At 32.9% G+C, this 20,641-nt stretch overlaps 1 protein-coding gene across 1 annotated transcript; it reads left to right on the top strand.

Moving 5' to 3' along the window:
* Window positions 1-13,941: 13,941 nt before the first annotated feature.
* On the top strand, window positions 13,942-18,403 carry LOC121267776 (auxin response factor 18-like). Its single transcript, XM_041171835.1, has 4 exons — window positions 13,942-14,681; window positions 14,826-16,044; window positions 17,140-18,056; window positions 18,145-18,403. The coding sequence occupies exons 2-4, from the start codon at window positions 14,920-14,922 to the stop codon at window positions 18,212-18,214; spliced, it is 2,112 nt and encodes a 703-aa protein (XP_041027769.1). The 5' UTR covers window positions 13,942-14,681; window positions 14,826-14,919; the 3' UTR covers window positions 18,215-18,403.
* The last annotated feature ends 2,238 nt before the right edge of the window (window positions 18,404-20,641 follow it).

Raw genomic sequence — 20,641 nt, forward strand, 5'->3', positions numbered from 1 at the left:
CTATATATTGTGAAGAATAAGCAGCATCTGGCATTGTCTAGTGCCTATCAAGTAAACTTGTATTCCAACTACAAATTACTTTTTGATCAAGTGTGGGATTTGTTATCACATATTCATCTTCTTTGACAATTTCAAGTTATGATCCATTAGAGTGATCTTTGCATATTTACAACCAATAAAACCACTATTTGCGTATTTCCAAGGCTTATTTACGTTGGCAAACATAAATCCCTTTGGTAGACCTTGCCACTTCAATTCCAAGGAAGAACTTTAAGAGTCCAAGATTAAAATATAATTGAATCCCTCTTGTTGAGTTAATCCTTTAACTACCAATCTGCCTTGTATCTTTTAATGGATCTATCCGAATTGTAGTTAATTTTGTATACCTATTTGTATCCCATATGATGCTTTCTACACCACAACATATATGACTTTTTGATGTGACATAATTCTGAACACAAAAGGCTAATTTTGTCATGTTCCCCTAGTTTCATTTTTAGCGATCAACTCACTAAAAGTTACTTTTTGCAGCAAAACCCTATCATCACAAATAATGATGACGGAAAAAAATAATTTCGGCACGTTTTTACTCTTTTGCGGCAACATTAAATTGCCTCAAAAGTTCAAAATTGAAAATAAAAATCTCCAAAGTGGTGCCTTTTGTGTTCCCCCCTTCTATTCCCCCTTTATTTATTCTCCCCCCCCCCCCCCCCCCAACTGATACCTTATTTCTGTCCTCTGAGTTTTCTCCGGCCCCTCCCCACGTTGACTGCCCACTAACGCACCATCACCGTCTCACTTAGCCAGTGAGTCTCTCTTTCCTCTATCTCTATGTACTCTCTTTGTGCGTATCTCTCTCTCTCTCTCTCTATAAGTTGCACTCGGCTTCACTCTCTCTCCCCTTCCGTGATTAGGCTACCCCTTCATGGCTCTGCCGCAACCCAAGGTATTCCGCCAGCAACTCCGCTCGATCTCCAATTCAGTAAGCTCTCACCTCTCTCTTTTCCCTCTATCCGTCTGTTTCTCTCACAAATTTCTCTCTTTTGCGTATCAACATATTTTTAGATCTTAACTATTCTTGTTCTCTACTTAAAATATCAACATATTTGTTTTTGTAAGGCTCGGTATCTCTCTCGCTCACTCTCTCCACGGCTTGGATCGTGGAATATTTTGCTACAAGGTTTAGTGAACACTAATTGAAGGTAAGGAACAATGCAGCAATGCCTCCATGTACACAATTTTTGCATCTGTCTTTGTTTTATCTGATTTGGTGCGTTGATTTTATGAAGTGCTAGGGTTAGGATTTATATGGTGGTTGTTGGATTTGAGATTTTAGAAATTTATTTCAGAAACTTCATTTATGTGTTACTTTGACGTGTTCCTGTCATGAAGGGTGGCACTGTGAGTTTTCTGTTTTCCTCTTTCTCAATATCAAGTTCTGTCCCTATTTTGATTTTGTGTTTTTGTTGTGATTTTTGGTTTATCAGTTGTGGATGATTTCGATTAATCTATTATGGCGCATTTCTTATGGTTTGATTTTCTAGTCTTAGGATTTTGTGCATCATTTTCGAAGGAGGTGTGACAGTTTTTTCTTAATGTCAAATACGCATGGATGATGGAAGGGTGCACTGGGTTATGGGTGGTTGTTGTGGCTTGATTGGAAGTAGAATGGTTCTAGCTGGCAGACCAGAACCATACGCTGTGTAATTTATGTTTATCTGGTTAGAGTATATTATCTGGCATAATTTCTTTTCTCTATGCTTCTATTTATATATATATATATATATATATATATATTGAGTTCCATTTTATTTTCTATTTAGGGCTACACTGAATTTTCAGAGAACTTGGGAAAGTGTGAACAGGTCTGCAAAAGTTTTAAGATTGTTTTGTTTATTTATTTTTATTACAAAAGTGTGCTAGTTGAAATTACCTAATGTCGTTTGTTTTTCTTATGTATAGTGTTCATTTAATTCTGGAAGCATCACTTGTGTTTTATTTCCTTCTCAGTACTTTTTGGAGTTGATGAAAGTGCATCAAGTTGAGTCAAAATTATGAGTATTCTCTTTCAAGATTCAATTCAGCTCTTAGGTTTGATGGTAACTGTAATGTGAATTTTAAACTATATACTGTTGTTGTGAATTGTGATTTGTATACTATTGAGGTTATTTGTGATTTATGAACTATGTACTACTGAGGTGATTTGTGAACTGTATATTGAAATGATGGGATAATTGTGTAGTTGGCAATGTGATTGAGAGCGTCACGAAGTGTTGCGATTGTTTGATTTTGGGGACGCTACAGTAGATCCCCATTTTTGGGACCCTACGGTAGATCCCCATATTTACGCTCTACTGTAGATCCCTTTTCAAGTTGAATATTTTTTTCCTCTATTGTATCGTTCATCCTCTTGCATTTACTCTCTCTTGCGCCTTACTCTATTTCCAAGTCTCCTTCTCGTCCATTGACAGCAACCCCTCTGATCGTCTTCTCTAGTAATTTTCTTTGGTACGTTTCTCCACTTGTCCGAGATGCACACGCATACACACACACACACACTCTCTCTCTCTCTCTCTCTATATATATATATATATGCCTCAGAAATCCTTTTGAACCATTCTTGCTCTCACTCTCACACAGAATAGGTTCCTAGAGTGGCTTCACCGAATTTAATCGACCATTTTACTTCTTCGTTGACGAAATCTCTTGAGCCCAATTTTGGGTCTCTGTTTGTGCTTGTCTTGGGTTTGTATGAGATTTTCTTTGTAATTTGGTTGATTTATGATAGATTAGGTTTGCTTTTATTCCATATGTACTCGATAGTTGCGAAATAGTTGCAAAACAGTCGTTCATGCCCTTCTATATGATCACACCTAATGTACTTATAACATTGACGAATACCACCACAAGTCATATTGATCCTCCATCTTCATTGAGAATTATCTCTAACTTATCATCAAAATCTAGATAAGGAAGCAATTTGCAAAAGAAAGAATGAGCCATAGAAAGAGCCAACTGAACAATGGGGCCGGAATGAAATTTTTCTCTTGAGCTCAAATGAAACTTAGGTTGATGTGGATGTCACTGAAAAAATAAGTACTCTTGTTTATACACCAAAATATTACAATTTGAGAATATGACTGTTAAAAGAAAAAAATTATTACCATTGAAAAGTTAATCGTTAAACAGGGATAAAATATCTTATGATAGGACAAAGTTCTAAAATATGATGGTTGGAATTGTTCATAAATTTTACGATTGAGATTATCTTGATTTTCAATAAAATCTTATCAATTTGGAAAACGTGAATTTTAAAAGAAGTCTTATTATTAGGAACCGATAATTTTGGAAAATATTATCATTTCTGATAAAGAAATAATTAAATTTTTTCTTAAAAATATTCACTAGATATCAATAGTTCAAAACACAAGGAAAAAGACAAAAAAAAAAAAAAAGACTAATTAGTTAAGAATGTAAAAATAAATGAGTTAAAAAATAATAGAGAAAGACTAAACAAACATTATTTTATTTTAATATAATAGAAAAATAATAGATCAGAGTTGTATATTAGAGATTTTGAAAAGACTAGTAGTTAAAATAGAGAAATATGATTTTTAAGTAAAATTTGATAAAATTGTTGTTCGCCCAAAGTGAATGCTCTAAAATCTCATAAAGTTAGACAATTTTAACTATATTTTAATCCATCCGTAACTTTGAACAGCCGGACAAAATGCCTGGGAGTATTAGTAGTAAAGTGGCTATAATTTAGTTAGAGAAACTATTTTTTTCATTTTAGCTAGCCACTTTTTATTGAATTCAAATAATAAACTCTCTAAATCTATATTTATTCCATTAAAATATCTATTTCTCATTTTCATTTATACTTTTTTAATTCTCATGGTAATTGGAATATTTACTCCTTATTAAAAAATCGCATATTAAACGTGACATTTTGCTACGAATATAATTTTCTAACGTTCATATTATTCCAATGGACATAATCTTTTAACGGTCTTATCTTTTCAACGGTCACAATCTTCAAACGGTTTTCTTCTTCCAATGAATATATTCTTTTAACTGTAAAATCTGTAAATGCCCACAAATGCTAGGCTTGTGTATTGCCAAATATATAAACCTTACAGATTATAAAATACAAAAAATGAAAGAATAAACATTTAAGGAATATACAACTGTAATGGAAACTAACGTAAACTAACATAAATACAATTGAGAGAGAAAACGGGAGGGAATAAAGGAAACAAATCCAACTATTTAGTGTAGAGAATAATGGAGAGATTGAAGGCGTAAATATGGGATGTTATCCCTATCATTCCCCCTCAAGTTCAAGTCGGTATTGGACCGATGCAGAGCTTGTCAAGATTGAGTATGAACTATGGACTACATAGTGGCTTTGTGAAAACATTTGCTACTTGTTCTTTACCAGGAATATGTGCAAGATAAATGAGACCGTTCGCTACTTTCTCTCGAACAAAATGTATGTCAATCTCAATATACTATGTTCTTCGATGAAAAACTGGATTTTGGGCTACGTTGATTGCACTAATATTGTCTAAGTGTAGTGTAGGTGCCAAGAGTTGGTATTCCAAGTTCTTTACTAAATTCATAAACCAGAGTATTTATGCCGTTGTTGAAGCGAAACTTCGATACTCTGCATCTACAGTCGAGTGAGCAACCGTGGTTTGCTTATTGGCTCCCCATGACAACAAGTTCGATCCCTTATAAATAGCAAAACTAGATGTCGAGCGTTTGTCATCTCTTAACCCAGCCCAGTCTACATCACAGTAACCTTGGAAAGCAGATAGTGGTGATTTGGTAGAGTGAAGACTAAGATGATTGTGCCTTTTAGATATCTGAATATCCTTTTAATAGCTTGTAAATGTGATTCATGTGGTGCCTGCATAAACTGACAAACAAAGTTAACAGCAAAGGCCACATCTGGCCTTGTAAAGGTGAGGTACTAAAGGGTTCCCACCATCTGTCGATAAGAAGTAGGATTTTCTAAAAGAATTCCTTCTTGAGCTGAAAGTTTCTATCTAGAAGCAAATGGTGTTGACACTGGTTTTACACCATCTAGACCAAACCTCTGTAGTAAGGATAGAAGATATCTAGATTGATGTAAAAATAAATCCTCACTGGTGCGATTTACCTGGACCCCAAGAAAATAATGTAAATTGCCGAGATCCTTCATATGGAAAGCAACTTATAAAGTTTGAACTAATGCAGCCATGGAATAGGGAGAACTTCTGGTGAGGATTATGTTATCCACATAAATTAAGAGAATGAGTACTTCAGATTTATCATGCCAAAAAAATAAGGAATTATCATACGGACACCTTTGAAAACCCAATTGCATAAGATAATTGCTAAATTTGAAGTACCATGCGCGAGGGGCCTGTTTAAGCCCATGCAAAACCTTGAGCAATCTACAAACATATTCTGGATGTTGAGGGTCTAAAAATCCTTGTGGCTGAGTTAAGTACACTGTTTCTTGCAACTCACCATGTAGAAAAGCATTACTAACTTTTAGTTGTTTGAGAAGCCACCCTTGAGATAAAGCCAAATGAAGAATCAATCGGATGGTGGCAAGTCGAACAACAGGACTAAAAGTTTCATCATAGTCCAAACTGTGAAGCTGTGTAAAACCACGAGCTACAAGTCATGTTTTGTAGCATTCTACAGAACCATCAGCTTTTGTTTTAACCTTAAAGACCCATTTGCTTGTGACTGAATTCATGTCAGGAGATGGGGGTACTAGACTCCAAGTGTTATTCTCATGGAGAGCATCAATCTCAGACTTCATTGCCTGATGCCATTTTGGATCGTGCTCGGCTTGTCTAAAATTTTTGGGTTCCAAATGTGTTTTTGCTAAATCAATGGCAAACCAAATTGGAATTGGATGCCGAGTATAGAAAAAAGTTTTTGGCCTTCTCGTACCATCTTGGGTACGTGTGATCATTGGATGGGTTCTTGTAGGTTCAGTTGCACAAGCAGATGGTATATCAGGTTCAGGAACATCATGAGGTGGTCCTTCTGTAGGCAATGTAGCAGAGTCAAGAATTTGACATGTGGTTTCAATAGTTGGTGCCGAGGATTCAATTGGTGGCTCTTGTATGATGGCTTTGGGTAATGGTCTATTTGTAAACCACGTTGGTTTCAATGGGATAGGAACCTTCTCAGAAAAGGGAATTTTTTCTTCATTGAAAACCACGTGTCTAAAAATATAGATGTGTCCCGTGACTAAATCCATGCACTTATACCCCTTATATTCAGACGTGTATCCAAGAAAAACACAAAGAGTAAACTTATGTTGTAGTTTGGTCCGGCCAAAAGAAGTGACAAGAGGATAACACATGCAACCAAAAACTCGTAGTGACTCATACAATGGAGGAAATTTAAAGACCATTAGGTAAGAATATAGAATATTAGTGACTGACTAAAATGGTCTCACCATTAGGTAATTTGACAGTTTTTTAATATTCGACAGATAGATATTGAATTAAACGAACAAAGCTTGATCATTCGGTGTTCACTCAATCTCCTTTCATGAATCAATATTGCGCAACTATATATAGTTGATAAAGACTGAGGAATAGGTATAGTTTCTTGACATAACATAAAAGAAACAAGAAAATCTTATGGGATATTGCAGGATGCTTAATAAACATGGGTCGATTTAAGCTGTGTTTGGATGTTGAGTTGAGCTTAGTTCTTTATGAATAGTAGTAAGTTGAGTAGTGGATGGAGTTATGTGGGACCCATTTAAACTGAGTTTAAAGTGTGTTTGGGTGTTAAGATGAGTTTAATACTTTTTATACGAAGTTGAAAAAGGTTCTGGGTCTCATGTATAAAGATGTGTTAAGTTGAAAAAGGTTGTGAGTCCCACGTTTAATGAGGTTTTGAATTGAGATGAGTTTAGTAATTTAAGAGTTGAGTGTTTGGATGTTAGACTCAGCTTAAAATTAGACTAAGCTCAACTGAGTTTTGCAACCAAATGCAACCTTAAGGTTAGCTTCTCGACCCAATAACATTGTCACTTTCGACTTTTATCGGGTTTGTGCATTCTGGCAAATAAGGGTTTGTCTGTTGGAACTTGACACAACAAAGTTCTGTTTGTGAAAACATCTATTCTCAGACTACTTCATGACTATTTTTTACAAATAGTTTATTATTATTCACAAATAATTCATTACTATTTTATTATTATTTATAAACTAGTTTACTATTGTTTACAGATGATTTGAAATACTCTTAACATCTAAATGAGGCCTATATGTCTCGGTTGAACCACGCTCCTACATTTCCCTCCTATTAAGACCATGTTTAGGTTGGAGACCGAATCAAAATTTCTCACCTCGGTCAAAAGACATTTCCAAACTGAAAGCACATAAAAACAGTGAAACCAGTAAATCAAACTAGTAATATGTCAACAAGAAAAAGGGGGAAATTGCTTCTAATGAATGTTCCAATAATCACAATAGTGTTTAACCATAATAAAGTGCAATTGATGTTGCTCCGAACACTAAACATCCCATCATTGGTTAGGGTCCCATGCATTTAGCTAATGTCTTTAGTTAAGGAGTAACACTAGAGTGACTGTTGAGAGTTTTCCTTAGTGTATTTTAACACTTTTAAATGTTTTTAAAAAATAAAAAAATACATAACATTATTAAAAAAATAATTCTTTAATCACAGAATAAATAAATAAATAAAATTTCCAACAGTAGCCGGCGGCGGAAAGATTAGTATTGTTCTTAGTTAAGAGGTCTCTTTCTGTGGGGCTTGCATGAGCTAGAGCGCTGGATGGTTGTATTCATGTGGGCGGGACTTGTGTCATGATGAAAAGCAAAAAAGTGAATACCATTACATAAAATAATAATGTGTGTAGGTTTGGGAATGGTCCTAGGCTGCTAGTTGGGTTTATTTGGGGTATGGCTTTGGTGGGCGGGGGCTGTAAATCAAGTTAGACAGACAAGTACCACAACTCCGGGCTAGCAAAGTAGGTGGTGATGGATGCATGATGCCTGATGGCATGCAACACGTACGTAATACAGTTGGCCCAACGATTTAAATACGACAAACATTATTTCAAATTTTATAAATATAAATAATAAATTGACAAGTTTTGCCAATTACTATCTATTTTTTTATAAGATATAAAATGTAAGATAGTAAATAATGACTGATAAGAAGAATTATTTTAAATTGACACGTGTTAACTTTTTAATATACGAAATCATATTATTTATAAATTTTATTTTTTATTTTTCAAAATTTAACCAAATATTTCTCCTCAAATATTGCATCACACAAGTGAGACAGCCATGGCCAAGAACAGGGGAAAGATGGATCATTGGGGGGGGTAGTGAAGTCAACATATTTCATGGGTTCTCTTGTTCTATAGAGTGATGTGTCTCTCAGTACAACAACTAATAAATATTAAAGTTGGATGTGTTTGGTTGTTTTGAGGGCAGGAAAAAACCAAAAAGAGATTAATCCATCTCCGGTCTTTGCTGTACTCGTGTGACCGACCAGGATGTATAATGACCCATGCCAATGTCTTATAATGAGCTAATATTATGTCTGACATGTTGTTTTGATAGCATGCATGATAACTGTTTAACAGGGTGTTTTCCAAATTAAATGAAGTGGACAGACATCATTTAGGCGTACATGACGTGCTTATAACCTGCCAAGACATACATGCATGTTTCATTTTTCTGTAAAACAAAGTTCATACACAGGTCATGACACCTATTAATTAAATTGCAGTACGTAAAACCATTTATTATTTTATTTATACGAGGGCCAGGAGGAGGCTTTAATTTGTTACAGTAGAGCGCGGCGTAGAGGAATGTTTACTTTTGAAAGCAAGGATGGCTGCTTGGGAAGGAATGGGTGGGTGAAGACAGAGCAGACAGTCAAAAGACTGGCTCGCTCGCTGCACGTACGTAAAATTGCAGAAAAGCTCGTCACGGGGGTCTGGCTTTCCTTAAACCCCGACCAAAAAGTAAAAGGATCCCCAATTTGATTCCCACGCGTCTCACTACTTATAGCGTTGGCAATGGTATAGTCTTTGTCAAAGTTCAAAACTTAATATTGGAGAGATAATCGGTGAAAATAATAATATAATATTAAATATTTTAATAATATTTTTTATAAATATATTTTATATATTAATTAATAGTTTAATTTTTATTTAAAATTATTATTTTTTAACTATTTTTTTTATCCAATACTAACCATTAGGAATAATTTTATTGTAAAATATTATTTTAAGATGAATAGTAACTGATTAAATTTAGAGAAGGAAAAAGTTACTTTGCCCACCAATCTTTACCGCTTTACTTGACTGCTCGGAAATTTTTTTTTTTTTTACTGAATGATTAAGGAAGTGATTTTAAGTATATTTGTGTATTTTTTATTTTTTTAAAAAAAATATTTAAATATATTAAAAAATGTGAATAGAAAAATGAAAAAAAAAATTACAAAAAGTAACTAATAGTCAAAGTGAGTGGACTACTCGGAGAGGCAGAGTAACCCGATTCTTTGGAGAAAGTAATGGATTTACTGTAGCTTAAAAATGGAGCTTTAAAATTTTGACTACTTCAATGCAGACCGCTATTGAGCTACTTAGTCAAAATTTGGCTAGGCACTAGCATGCCTAGCTCTTAGCTCTCAAATTCATACAAAGAAAATTGCTAAAGCCACATATGAATCTCCATATGAATTTTCTCGATTTTGAAATAAGTATTTTTAATAAATTTATGATTTTTTTTAAATGATTTAAAAAATACTCAAAATTAAAAAGTGTATAATGTATTTATCATCTTTGCCATTGGGTAATTTGACAGTTTTTAGATGTAATATTCGACAGATAGATATAGACTTCAATATAAATGTATGTATGTGTGTGTAGCAGTGATTCATAATGCTTTTAGGAATAGTCTATAAACTTCACTTTTAGATCATTTTTTTTTAAGAATAATTTTCTTTTAAAAAAAAAATATTGTTGATGGATAATATCATTTCATCATTACATGACAAGTGTGGGATGATGGTGTAGCTTATAGTATTTTTTTTTTAATAAAAAAAAAAATAGGAGATGATTCAAAAGTATTGAAAAGCGTACTATTTATAAAATTAGATAAAAGTGAAATAATAGTATATTATAACTCTCTTCAAAATAATTTTATATAGAATAATAATAGTGAATTGGTTGTTAGTCTTTCTTAAATAGGGTTTTATTACCGAGTGGGCATGTGATAGTTTATATCCACTCCAAAGTTTATCATACTTGAGTATCCATTAAAATATATTTTTACAATCTGACATATTACATCAAATTACATTTGTTTATAAATTTATTTTTTTAGTAATGCGAAATACAGTTATAGAGTATACAAGTTTTTAAAAAACTGGAATCCAATGTTTAAAAAATAATTTTTTTCATGTGTTCTCGATTAACCAACTTTTTGTAAAAGGGGTGCACGAAACTTATATATACTAAAATTACAAATATCATTTTTCTTACTTTTATAATATCTTTTTGTGTTCAAAGCTTTTCTCTCACACAATAAAATATACAATTTCACTAATAGTCATTTTTTTAACTAATAAGTAAACAAATTAAAATTAAAATACATGAACGATAAGATTAATCAGTAAATTTGAGAAGCTCTACTAGCATTTTTCTTTAAATAATTATACATTTATGATTACTTTTTATTTTATATCTTTGCCAACAACTTAATCATAAAATGGGACGCGTGAAGATGCGTTTTATTATAACTATGTTTTTTATTTGATCACATCACTAGTGTGGATTTGCATAGAGAGTTCTATGAGATGTTTTATTAAAATTTGAATAAAATATTATTAGTTATAATTTTTTAATATTATTTTTATTTTGTAATTTGAAAAAGTTAAATTATTTATTATATTTTATATGAAAATTTGAAAAAATTGTAATGATGAGATGATGTGAAATATATTTGTGTATCTAAACCCATCTCAAATAAAAAGCTATATAAATAATTCGGATCTAAAATCAAAAAAAAAAAAAAAGAAATTCTATTTTAAACTTTCAATTTTTCATCAAATTATTATCTTATCATTATACGATACAAAAATTAAGAAAATTTTTACAAACTTCAAAATAAAAAATAATTTTAACATATTCAAATAACTTTTCAATTTTATTTATCCACTTTCAGAAATTCCTGTACAATAATTATTTTAAAAAGGTTTATTCAAAATCTTCTCTCAAAATTCTTCCCTATTTCCAACATTTTTAGTAACCAAATATGGCTAAATCTCATTAAATATTTTATTAATACTGTTGAATAATAATAGTCTGTTCCAGTGTAAAATTATTTGATGCGTGCTCTTCACTCGCCACAAAGGAGAGTAAACTCTCTAAGAACCATTCTCTCCCCGAGCAAAAATACCAGCGTTACCCTTAAAACCTAACCAGGGGTAGAACTAACTCTGGTTGATTTAGACGGCCTAATATTTAACTACGGTTAGTTTGTCTGGTTAACGACTGCCTCGCTTTAGAAAGCCGCAACACTCGTCCGTCCAATTGCCAAAGAAGTGCTTCAAAATCTCGATCACACGCGATTACCTTCAAAATCTCGTAGCTTCAGAAATAAACAACAAACAAACAAGTGGCAAAGTTGGATTATAGCATCCTTAAACATATTTGATCTTTTGTATCGATATGTTCTCTGATTGTCGGTTCCACTTAGAACTCAATTCAAACAGGAAAAAAGCTACATGACATAGTTTTTGCCTAATTGCATGTTTCGTGTCGCCGTGAGAAATATAATTTATAATTTTAGAGTTATAACTTATAACTTTAAGTAATAAGTTTTATTATTAAAAAATTATTTATTATTTAGTAATTTTATATTTAAAACACTTTCAAATAAGTTACATTTGTTTGAAAATAAATTAAAAGGAAAAAGCTTCTTTGCCCACCTATATTGACCGCTCTAGTTGGCCGTTGGTCAAATTTTTTTTTTTATTTAATAATTAAGGAAGTGATTTTAAGTGTGTTGATGTATTTTTTATATTTTTTAAAAATATTTAAATATTTAAAAAATGTGAAAAAAAACCAAAAAGGAAAAAAAAAAAAAAGCCTGGGCGGTATAGTAGCCTTGCCCAAATTAAAAAAATACTTTCTGAAATAGAAATGACGATTATTTGATTTTTTAAAATTATGGCATATCTTTAAAAGTTTAAAAGTTGTAATTATCTGAAAATTGTATGAGTATTTTTGCTTATTGATAGAATATTTAAAATTTGAACTACGTTTCAAATTATTTGGAAAAACACATTTGAGAAAAAACATTAAAATAATATTTTTTTCAAACGTACCTTTTAGTTTATATGAGAATAAAAAATACTTTAATATGTAAGGTCCAAACAACCTAATTTTTTCATTAAAAGAATTTTAAGACTATTTAAATAATTTTTAAGATTCCTATCACAACCTCAAATAGACCCTAAACTTATTATGTCCATTTATATTGAAAATATTTTATTTATAAGCTGGTTTACGTAGCATAATTTGATTTAAATGATAAATTTTAAATTAATATATATAATAAATTTTAAATAATTTTCTATTTAAGTGATTGATATGAAAAAAAATATTTGAAATTTTTCGCATTAGTATAATTCATCAAGGTGAAAAGTAATAAAAAAAATTCAAAAGTAAAACCCAACGTCATCAAATCAGCATTTCAATTTCACATTATTCAAATGCAATTAAAACCTTTCGAATTGAATTGATGATTAAATTATTTAATCAAAATGATTGAGATTTCTTCTAATTTTCCGACCCAAACATTTTACAATTCAAAAATATATAGAAACAATATGTTGATCCACGACGTATAGTTATAGACAATTTGGACACTAGGACTGGTTTGAACAGTGAGTTTAGATTAAATGAATTGAAATAAAAGTTAAAAATTAAATAAAATATTATTAAAATATTATTTTTTAATATTATTATTATTTTAAATTTAAAAAAGATAAATTATTTATTATATTTTATGTGAAAATTTAATAAAATTATAATGATAAAATGAAATAAATTAAAATGTTTTTCTTAATCCAAATCTCCTCTATTAAATGCAAAATGGGCATGCGTTCGAAGGTATTTGAACTAAAGAAAAATAAAGAAAATTTTTAACCTATTAGAAAATATTCCACAGAAAATACCAATGTTATATTATATATTGTATTTTTTTTAAAGAGATTTTATTTTCAAATCGGTGTATAGAACACATCATCAAATTACTTAAATGATAAGATTTGATTTGTAATATTCAAATTTTAAAATTTATTTTTCAATCAAATTATACCTAAGTACTTTACCATTTACTCTTGGCTCGAAAGTATATATATATATATATATATATATATATATATATTTTTTTTTTTAAAGTTAAATCATCAAGACTATGAAATAATACAACAAACTCTCTATTCCACTACTAACGTTAAGTTTCTGTTTAGATATTGAAACGGTTTGATTTTAATTCTATTATAAATTTTTTAAATTCTTATATAAAATATAAAAAATAATTTAATTTTTTTAAATTTAAAATAATAATAATATTAAAAAATAATATTTTATTTTATTTTTATCTAAAATTATCTCATCTCGTACTACAGTTTAAAAAAAATTGACAAGATTTTCGGTAGGTTAGGTTGTTTTTGCTCGCACATGAAGATACAAAAGAATTAATTCAGATCCGAAGAAAAAGGTAAGGAATCTAAAATATCAGGTTTTTATTTTTAGTTTTTTATTTTTATTTTTAAAACAAAAGAGAGAGAGAAGAAGACAAACAAACAGTATCACTATTAGTTACCACGACCAATACTTGAAATTTGTTAAAAGTTTTAAAACGACCTTTGTTTCTGTTATTAGTTTTTCTGTGTGCGCTTCTCGTCGTTTCCATGATCCAAAAGTTGCTGCTGCTTTCTATGGATGTTTATCTACGCCTGTGTCGGCCATCGACTCTTCCATAGAAGCTTTGAGAAAGAAGAAAGACGACTACTTGGAGGTGTAGTTTGGTAGGTGAGAGATTTTGCGGAGAGGTAGGAGCAGTTTTCGCTGCAGAGATTTTTCTGTAGTCTGTTTCGGGATTTCTTTTCTTTAAGAGAGAAAAAAAAAATATTATTTTCTTTTTGATCGGAGGGTGTAAGAGAGCAGCAATTGTGTGAGTGTGCGCTCGGGGGAGATCTTGCTCTTTTGAAGCTAGAACCAAAGATTGTGTGGGATTTTCTGCTCTGAGACTCGATGAATTGGAAGCAGGTTGTGAAAAACAGTGTGTATCTTGCGTTCGAGTCCAAACGATAGCTTACGACCAGAAGTGGAGGGGATTTCGATTTCTGTAAAGCTAGAATTCGATGCTCGATGTTGCTGAGAGCCGAGGGAAGGGGGCGCGAGGTTAGTTACAACTCCATCACTGGATTCAGGGAAATGAAGCTTCAGCAATGTTGAGATTCCGTGGAATTACGTCTTTCAGTTTTGGGTTCCGTTCGAATCCTGCGTATGAATCTTAGGGGTTTTACGAAGGAGATTCTGGGGCTTTTATCTGGTTCACTGTGGCCAAGTGGCACACGCAGATTCCAAGCTCTGTGAGGTAAATTAATTGCCCAAAATTAGCACTTCAATGATTAAAGTCATTAATTCTGTTTTTCTTCGTTTATTCTTTTAATTTTCTTTCTTGTTTTCCAAATTTTATGACGGACTTGACCAAATTATGGAGGTTTATTCGTGGTTGCAGAATTTACAAAGAGATCATCATCGACAAGAAGAGGGGTTTTCATGCACTGAGAATCAGTTAAGTAACTGCGTATCGTTAAAATCCCTGAACTGAAATGATAACATTTATGGATTCGAAAGAGAAACTAAAGGAGGTGGACAAGTGCTTAGATCCTCAGCTATGGCATGCCTGCGCCGGTGGAATGGTTCAAATGCCTACAGTGAAAGCCAAGGTCTTCTACTTCCCTCAGGGCCACGCCGAGCATGCCTGCGGCAACGTCGATTTCCGGAGCTGCCCAAGGGTTGCGCCGTTTATAGCCTGCAGAGTTTGTGCAGTGAAATACATGGCTGATCCTGAGAGCGATGAGGTTTTCGCGAAGATAAAGCTGGTTCCAGTGAATGCCAATGAGCCGGACTTTGAAGATGATGGAATTGAAGGGATTAATGGTTCTGAAGCGCAAGAAAAACCGGCGTCTTTCGCGAAGACACTGACGCAGTCGGATGCGAACAATGGCGGGGGTTTCTCTGTTCCGCGGTACTGCGCGGAGACGATATTTCCGCGGTTGGATTATTCAGCGGATCCCCCTGTTCAGACCATTTTAGCTAAAGATGTTCATGGCGAAACGTGGAAGTTCAGGCACATCTATAGGGGAACGCCTCGGCGGCATCTTTTGACTACGGGTTGGAGTACTTTTGTGAACCATAAGAAGCTTGTTGCGGGGGATTCGATCGTGTTTTTGAGGGCAGAGAATGGCGATCTTTGTGTTGGCATTCGACGAGCCAAGAGGGGAATTGGCGGTGGGCCAGAGACGGCTTCTGGGTGGAACCCAGCAGGTGGGAATTGCGCGGTGCCGTATGGAGGGTTTTCGGCATTCTTGAGGGATGATGAGAACAAACTAATGAGAAATGGAAATGGTAACGGAAACGGTTCGAGCTCGAATGGGAATCTGATTGGTCGGGGAAAAGTGAGGCCCGAATCAGTTATTGAAGCTGCAACCCTTGCCGCCAATGGGAAGTCATTTGAGGTTGTTTACTACCCTCGAGCGAGCACGCCGGAGTTCTGTGTGAAAGCTTCATTGCTGAAAGCAGCATTGCAGATCCGGTGGTGTTCGGGAATGAGGTTCAAGATGCCTTTTGAAACTGAGGATTCCTCACGGATAAGTTGGTTCATGGGAACCATTTCTTCTGTTCAGGTTGCTGATCCCATGCGATGGCCCGATTCACCTTGGAGGCTTCTCCAGGTAGTATCACATCTCGTAATCTGCATTTCTTTCAATATAAAGCACACTCTGTAATAATGGTTACTGTGGTGTGTGGTTTTCTCGTCTAATGTTGTTGCTGTTGATGTGTATGGAAAAAAACTTCGTGACTATGCCCCCGTTTCCATTTCCATGTGCTGTTATTAGCACAAAATCGTGTCTCCCAATATCAAGTCTCTGCCGAAGAGTGAAAATCAATATGATGTTTCCCTTGGCCAATATTTTATACTCCATCTTTTTCTTTTCTTTTTTTTTTTTTTTTTTTTTTTGTGCCACAGCTTCGCTGAAGATTCAGTTTTCCTCTTCTCCTCAGTTTTCTGTTGGCTTTGCTAAATGGTTCTTCTGTCAACTTATATCTATTTGTCAGAGCATATCGATCTGGAAGACCTATCTGCTTGAAAATTTTGCAACTTCATACTGTTTTAAGTATTATTCCCTTGTGTTGGTTCTTCGGCTATTACTTGTTGTAAACGACTAAATCTTTGATTCATTGATCACGTGGCATTATCAAGTTTCCCAGATATCAAATATGCATGCAGCTCTTGGGGAAGAACATGAGAGGTTTCCTTGATCAGATATGCTAGCATTTCTTCTGATGTGCATTGTGGATCAATGAATTTGGATTTGGAGAAATTTGCTGATCAGTACCAATTTACAAAAGAACTAGTCTCTCTGTTATTTATACAGATATATCCCCATTAAATTTTGATAGACATTCCAAAGGTTTGGTGCATAATCATCTGAAATTTCATGCTGTCTTAATTGATCATTCACAAATATATGTTCCGGTAGTCCTTCTCTGTTCAACTCTTCTAAAGTGATAGTTTGATAAATATTTGAGCTGGCCATAAGATATTCAGACTGTTAAATAGTAGACCTGCAAAACTGGACTTATGATGTACTTGATTTGATGAGGCTGATTCGTGAAACTTTATTTACGTACGAACATGTATTTTGTCTGAACAAAAAGAAAATTTAATTTGTAACCGGTTGCTCTCTGGTTTCTGCCCAAAATTCAATATGCAAGTCAGTTTCATTTTCCTTTAATCTTCTTATTTGCCGAAATCAAAATTGCAGGTTACGTGGGATGAACCAGACTTACTCCAAAATGTGAAACGTGTAAGCCCATGGCTGGTGGAATTGGTTTCAAACATGCCAGCCATGCATCTATCACCCTTCTCACCACCACGGAAGAAGCTGAGACTGCCACAACACCCAGATTTCCCCTTTGACGGTCAACTTCCAATGCCGGCATTTTCCGGCAACCTCCTTGGGCCCGGCGGTTCCTTTAGTTGTCTACCCGAAAACACTCCTGCTGGCATGCAGGGAGCCAGGCATGCTCATTATGGTCTATCCTTATCAGATCTCCACCTCAATAAATTGCAGTCAGGTCTGTTTCCGGCTGGTTTCCCACCACTTGATCATACTGCTACACCCGCTAGAGCCCCAAATAACTTGATGTTTCAAAAGCCTAGCATAAGTGAGAATGTTTCTTGCTTGCCAACCATGGCACATTCTAGACAGACTCCAAAGAAACTTGATGATGTCAAGACACCACAGTTTGTGCTCTTTGGTCAACCAATACTTACAGAGCAGCAGATCTCTTTGAGCTGCTCTGCTGATACAGTCTCACCTGTTCGTACTGGATATAGTTCATCAGATGGAAATGGAGATAAAGTGACAATTTTTTCTGATGGTTCTGGATGTGCCCTTCATCAACAAGGCTTACTTGAACGCTCATCCTGCGAAGCTCTTCAATGGTATAAAGATAACCGTCAAGAAGCGGAGCACAATTTGGAGACTGGTCACTGTAAAGTCTTCATGGAATCAGAGGATGTGGGTCGCAGTCTTGACCTTACATTACTTGGATCGTATGATGAATTGTACAGAAAACTAGCCGACATGTTTGGCATAGAAAATTCCGAGACATTGAACCAGGTGCTTTACCGAGATAATACAGGGGTAGCCAAACAAATAGGTGATCAGCCATTCAGGTGGGAGTCGTTTGCCTGTTTTTCTTCCATTAGCTCCTTCTATAACCAACACTTTTCTTACACGATGAATCTCTATTTCTGCCTGCAGTGACTTCACGAAAGCCGCAAGGAGGTTAACAATTCTTATGGATTCAAGCAGCGACAATGTAGTAATGTAGAGAAAGCAGTAAACCTTCATTTCAATTGTACAGCTGGTTGATCAGAATCCTTTGTTCATGTGCTGCCCTTTTACCATTATTGAAGTAGACATCCATTGTTTTTTTGGGTTGCATGCAAGCTTTGAGCGTTCTTGATTCATGTTTTGCTTCCATTTTTCAGTCCCACAGTCCATTAAGAATTTTGGTTGATATTGTTTGCTTTACATCTCTCTTCCCTTTTTTTATTTTTATTTTTTTAATGCTTTGTTCTTGCTGAAAAGTCCTACCATAAGTGCCTGTGATTTCATTTGTGGGACATTTTGTGTGTTCGAGAGACTATACTGGGTTGTAATCATTATACATATACTAAGGCTCGTTCGTTTTCAGAGATGAGGTGTGATTAAAGCTAAAAAGTTGAAAAAAATATTGTTAGAATATATTTTTTAGTATTATTTTTATTTTGAGATTTGAAAAAGTTGAATTATTTATTTTATTTTATATTGAGGATTTATAAAAATTGTAATGATGAGATGTGATGAGATGAAATGAGATATTTTTTGAAAATAAACAGGCCTAAAAGGCTCCTTCATTTCACGCATGTATCTAAGTTTGGAGGCACAAGACAGACTTGGACCAGGAAGAGTCTTTATTACACTGTTCAGACATGGATGCCCACTTCCTGTGTTTTGTTTTGGGGTTCTATTTTGATCTTTCTTTGGAGTGTGGGGAAGGGAAAGAGAGTTTTCAAAGATGTCATCCTTGGAAGAGAGAAGCAACTTTCTTCAGAGAACAGTTATAAATTTGTCATTTTACTATAATTTGTGCGTTGCGTGACCAAATATAAACAAACTCTAAACAAACAAAACAGGGTTTGTTAAACATCTAATCCTATGCATAAAAACATTGGTCGAGTTGACTTAAATCTCATTGGTTGTTAAGATTATCAGCTGATTCACACAGCAACCAACCGCCACAGATTTCGAATCAGCATCACACAGTTGGAGACACAAGGAAATTCACATACTAGCCTTTAAATGCGGCGGTTTTTAATACCTCAGATATTTACCCGAAAGAAATGATTTACGCATAATATTTTATATAATTATATTTTAAATAAAAAATATTTTTATAAAACATCTTATAAAAATATAATATTATTGTATAATATGTTTTATATATATCATTAGTTTTTATAATTATTTATAGAATACTTGAAAATATCTTACTATTAGTTAAGCTCCACGTGACAGGATTAAGACCTTTATTTTGTTGATTCATCTAATTTACAATAAATTTTCACAACTTCCTAACATTTTATATTCTACATTTTTTTTTAATTTTTATTATTTTTTTCTTTTATCAAATATTTATTATATGAATAATGAATAAAAAATTTGAAATAATTTAAAAAGAATAAACTCAAAAAATATATAAAAAAAATTAAAAATTAATATTTTTAAAATATTAATGTAAGTCTATTTTTAAAATATTTTGTATGTTAATTATTTGAATAGAAATTTATTTAAATTATATCACTGTTCACATCAATCATATAAGAAATTATGACAAAATTTAATTAAAATAAAAAGAGTCACATCTGCGAAGTGGGGGGATTACAAATAAATCAAAATAAAATAAAATAATCCATCGTACTCGTTGGGATTGTAAAAAAAAGTCAACAATTTTGAAGGCGAAGAGAAAAACAGAGCGAAAGGAAGCAAGAGAGTTGGCATTAGTGAAGCGGAACAAACACACTTGTAGTTGTGTCCCTTTCACCTACGTGAGAACAAAATTGGGCCCCACATGTGGTGTGGGTTCCATGATGTAGACCCCAAGAATTATAGGTTCACGTGTGGCTAACGTCAGCTTGGTGTGAGAGAGAGAAGTTGTGCGTGTACAGCAATTCGTTCTGATCAGATTTTTGATAAAATTTAACACCGAATCGATATATATTTATTTTACATTTTTCTTCTAAATCAGTAATTTCAATTTTATCGATTTTCGATTTTGTCAGTTCAATTTTTTAATTTTTTTAAAATATAAAAAATATATAATAAAGTATTACTTTTTATGATAAAATATTATTAATAATTTAATATATATATTATATTTAAAACTTATAATTAATTAAATTTTAATCTTTAAGATTAAAGTTTTATTTTATAAATTATAATATCATTATCTTATATATAATTATATTAATAATATATAATCAAACAAATTACAAATGTTCATATTTAAGATTAACATTTTATGTTATAATTTATAAATTATAATATAAAATTATTTTATATATGATATATAATTATATATGATATAATATATATTATATATTATATATAAAACTTATATATATATATAAATATTTTTTATAATATATAAAATTAATTTTTATATATATTTTTCAACCGGTCCGATCCGATCCCGGAAACTACAGAACCGAAACGG

The sequence above is a fragment of the Juglans microcarpa x Juglans regia genome, chromosome 5S (genome assembly GCF_004785595.1).
Source record: "Juglans microcarpa x Juglans regia isolate MS1-56 chromosome 5S, Jm3101_v1.0, whole genome shotgun sequence".
NCBI classification, from domain to species: Eukaryota; Viridiplantae; Streptophyta; class Magnoliopsida; order Fagales; family Juglandaceae; genus Juglans; species Juglans microcarpa x Juglans regia.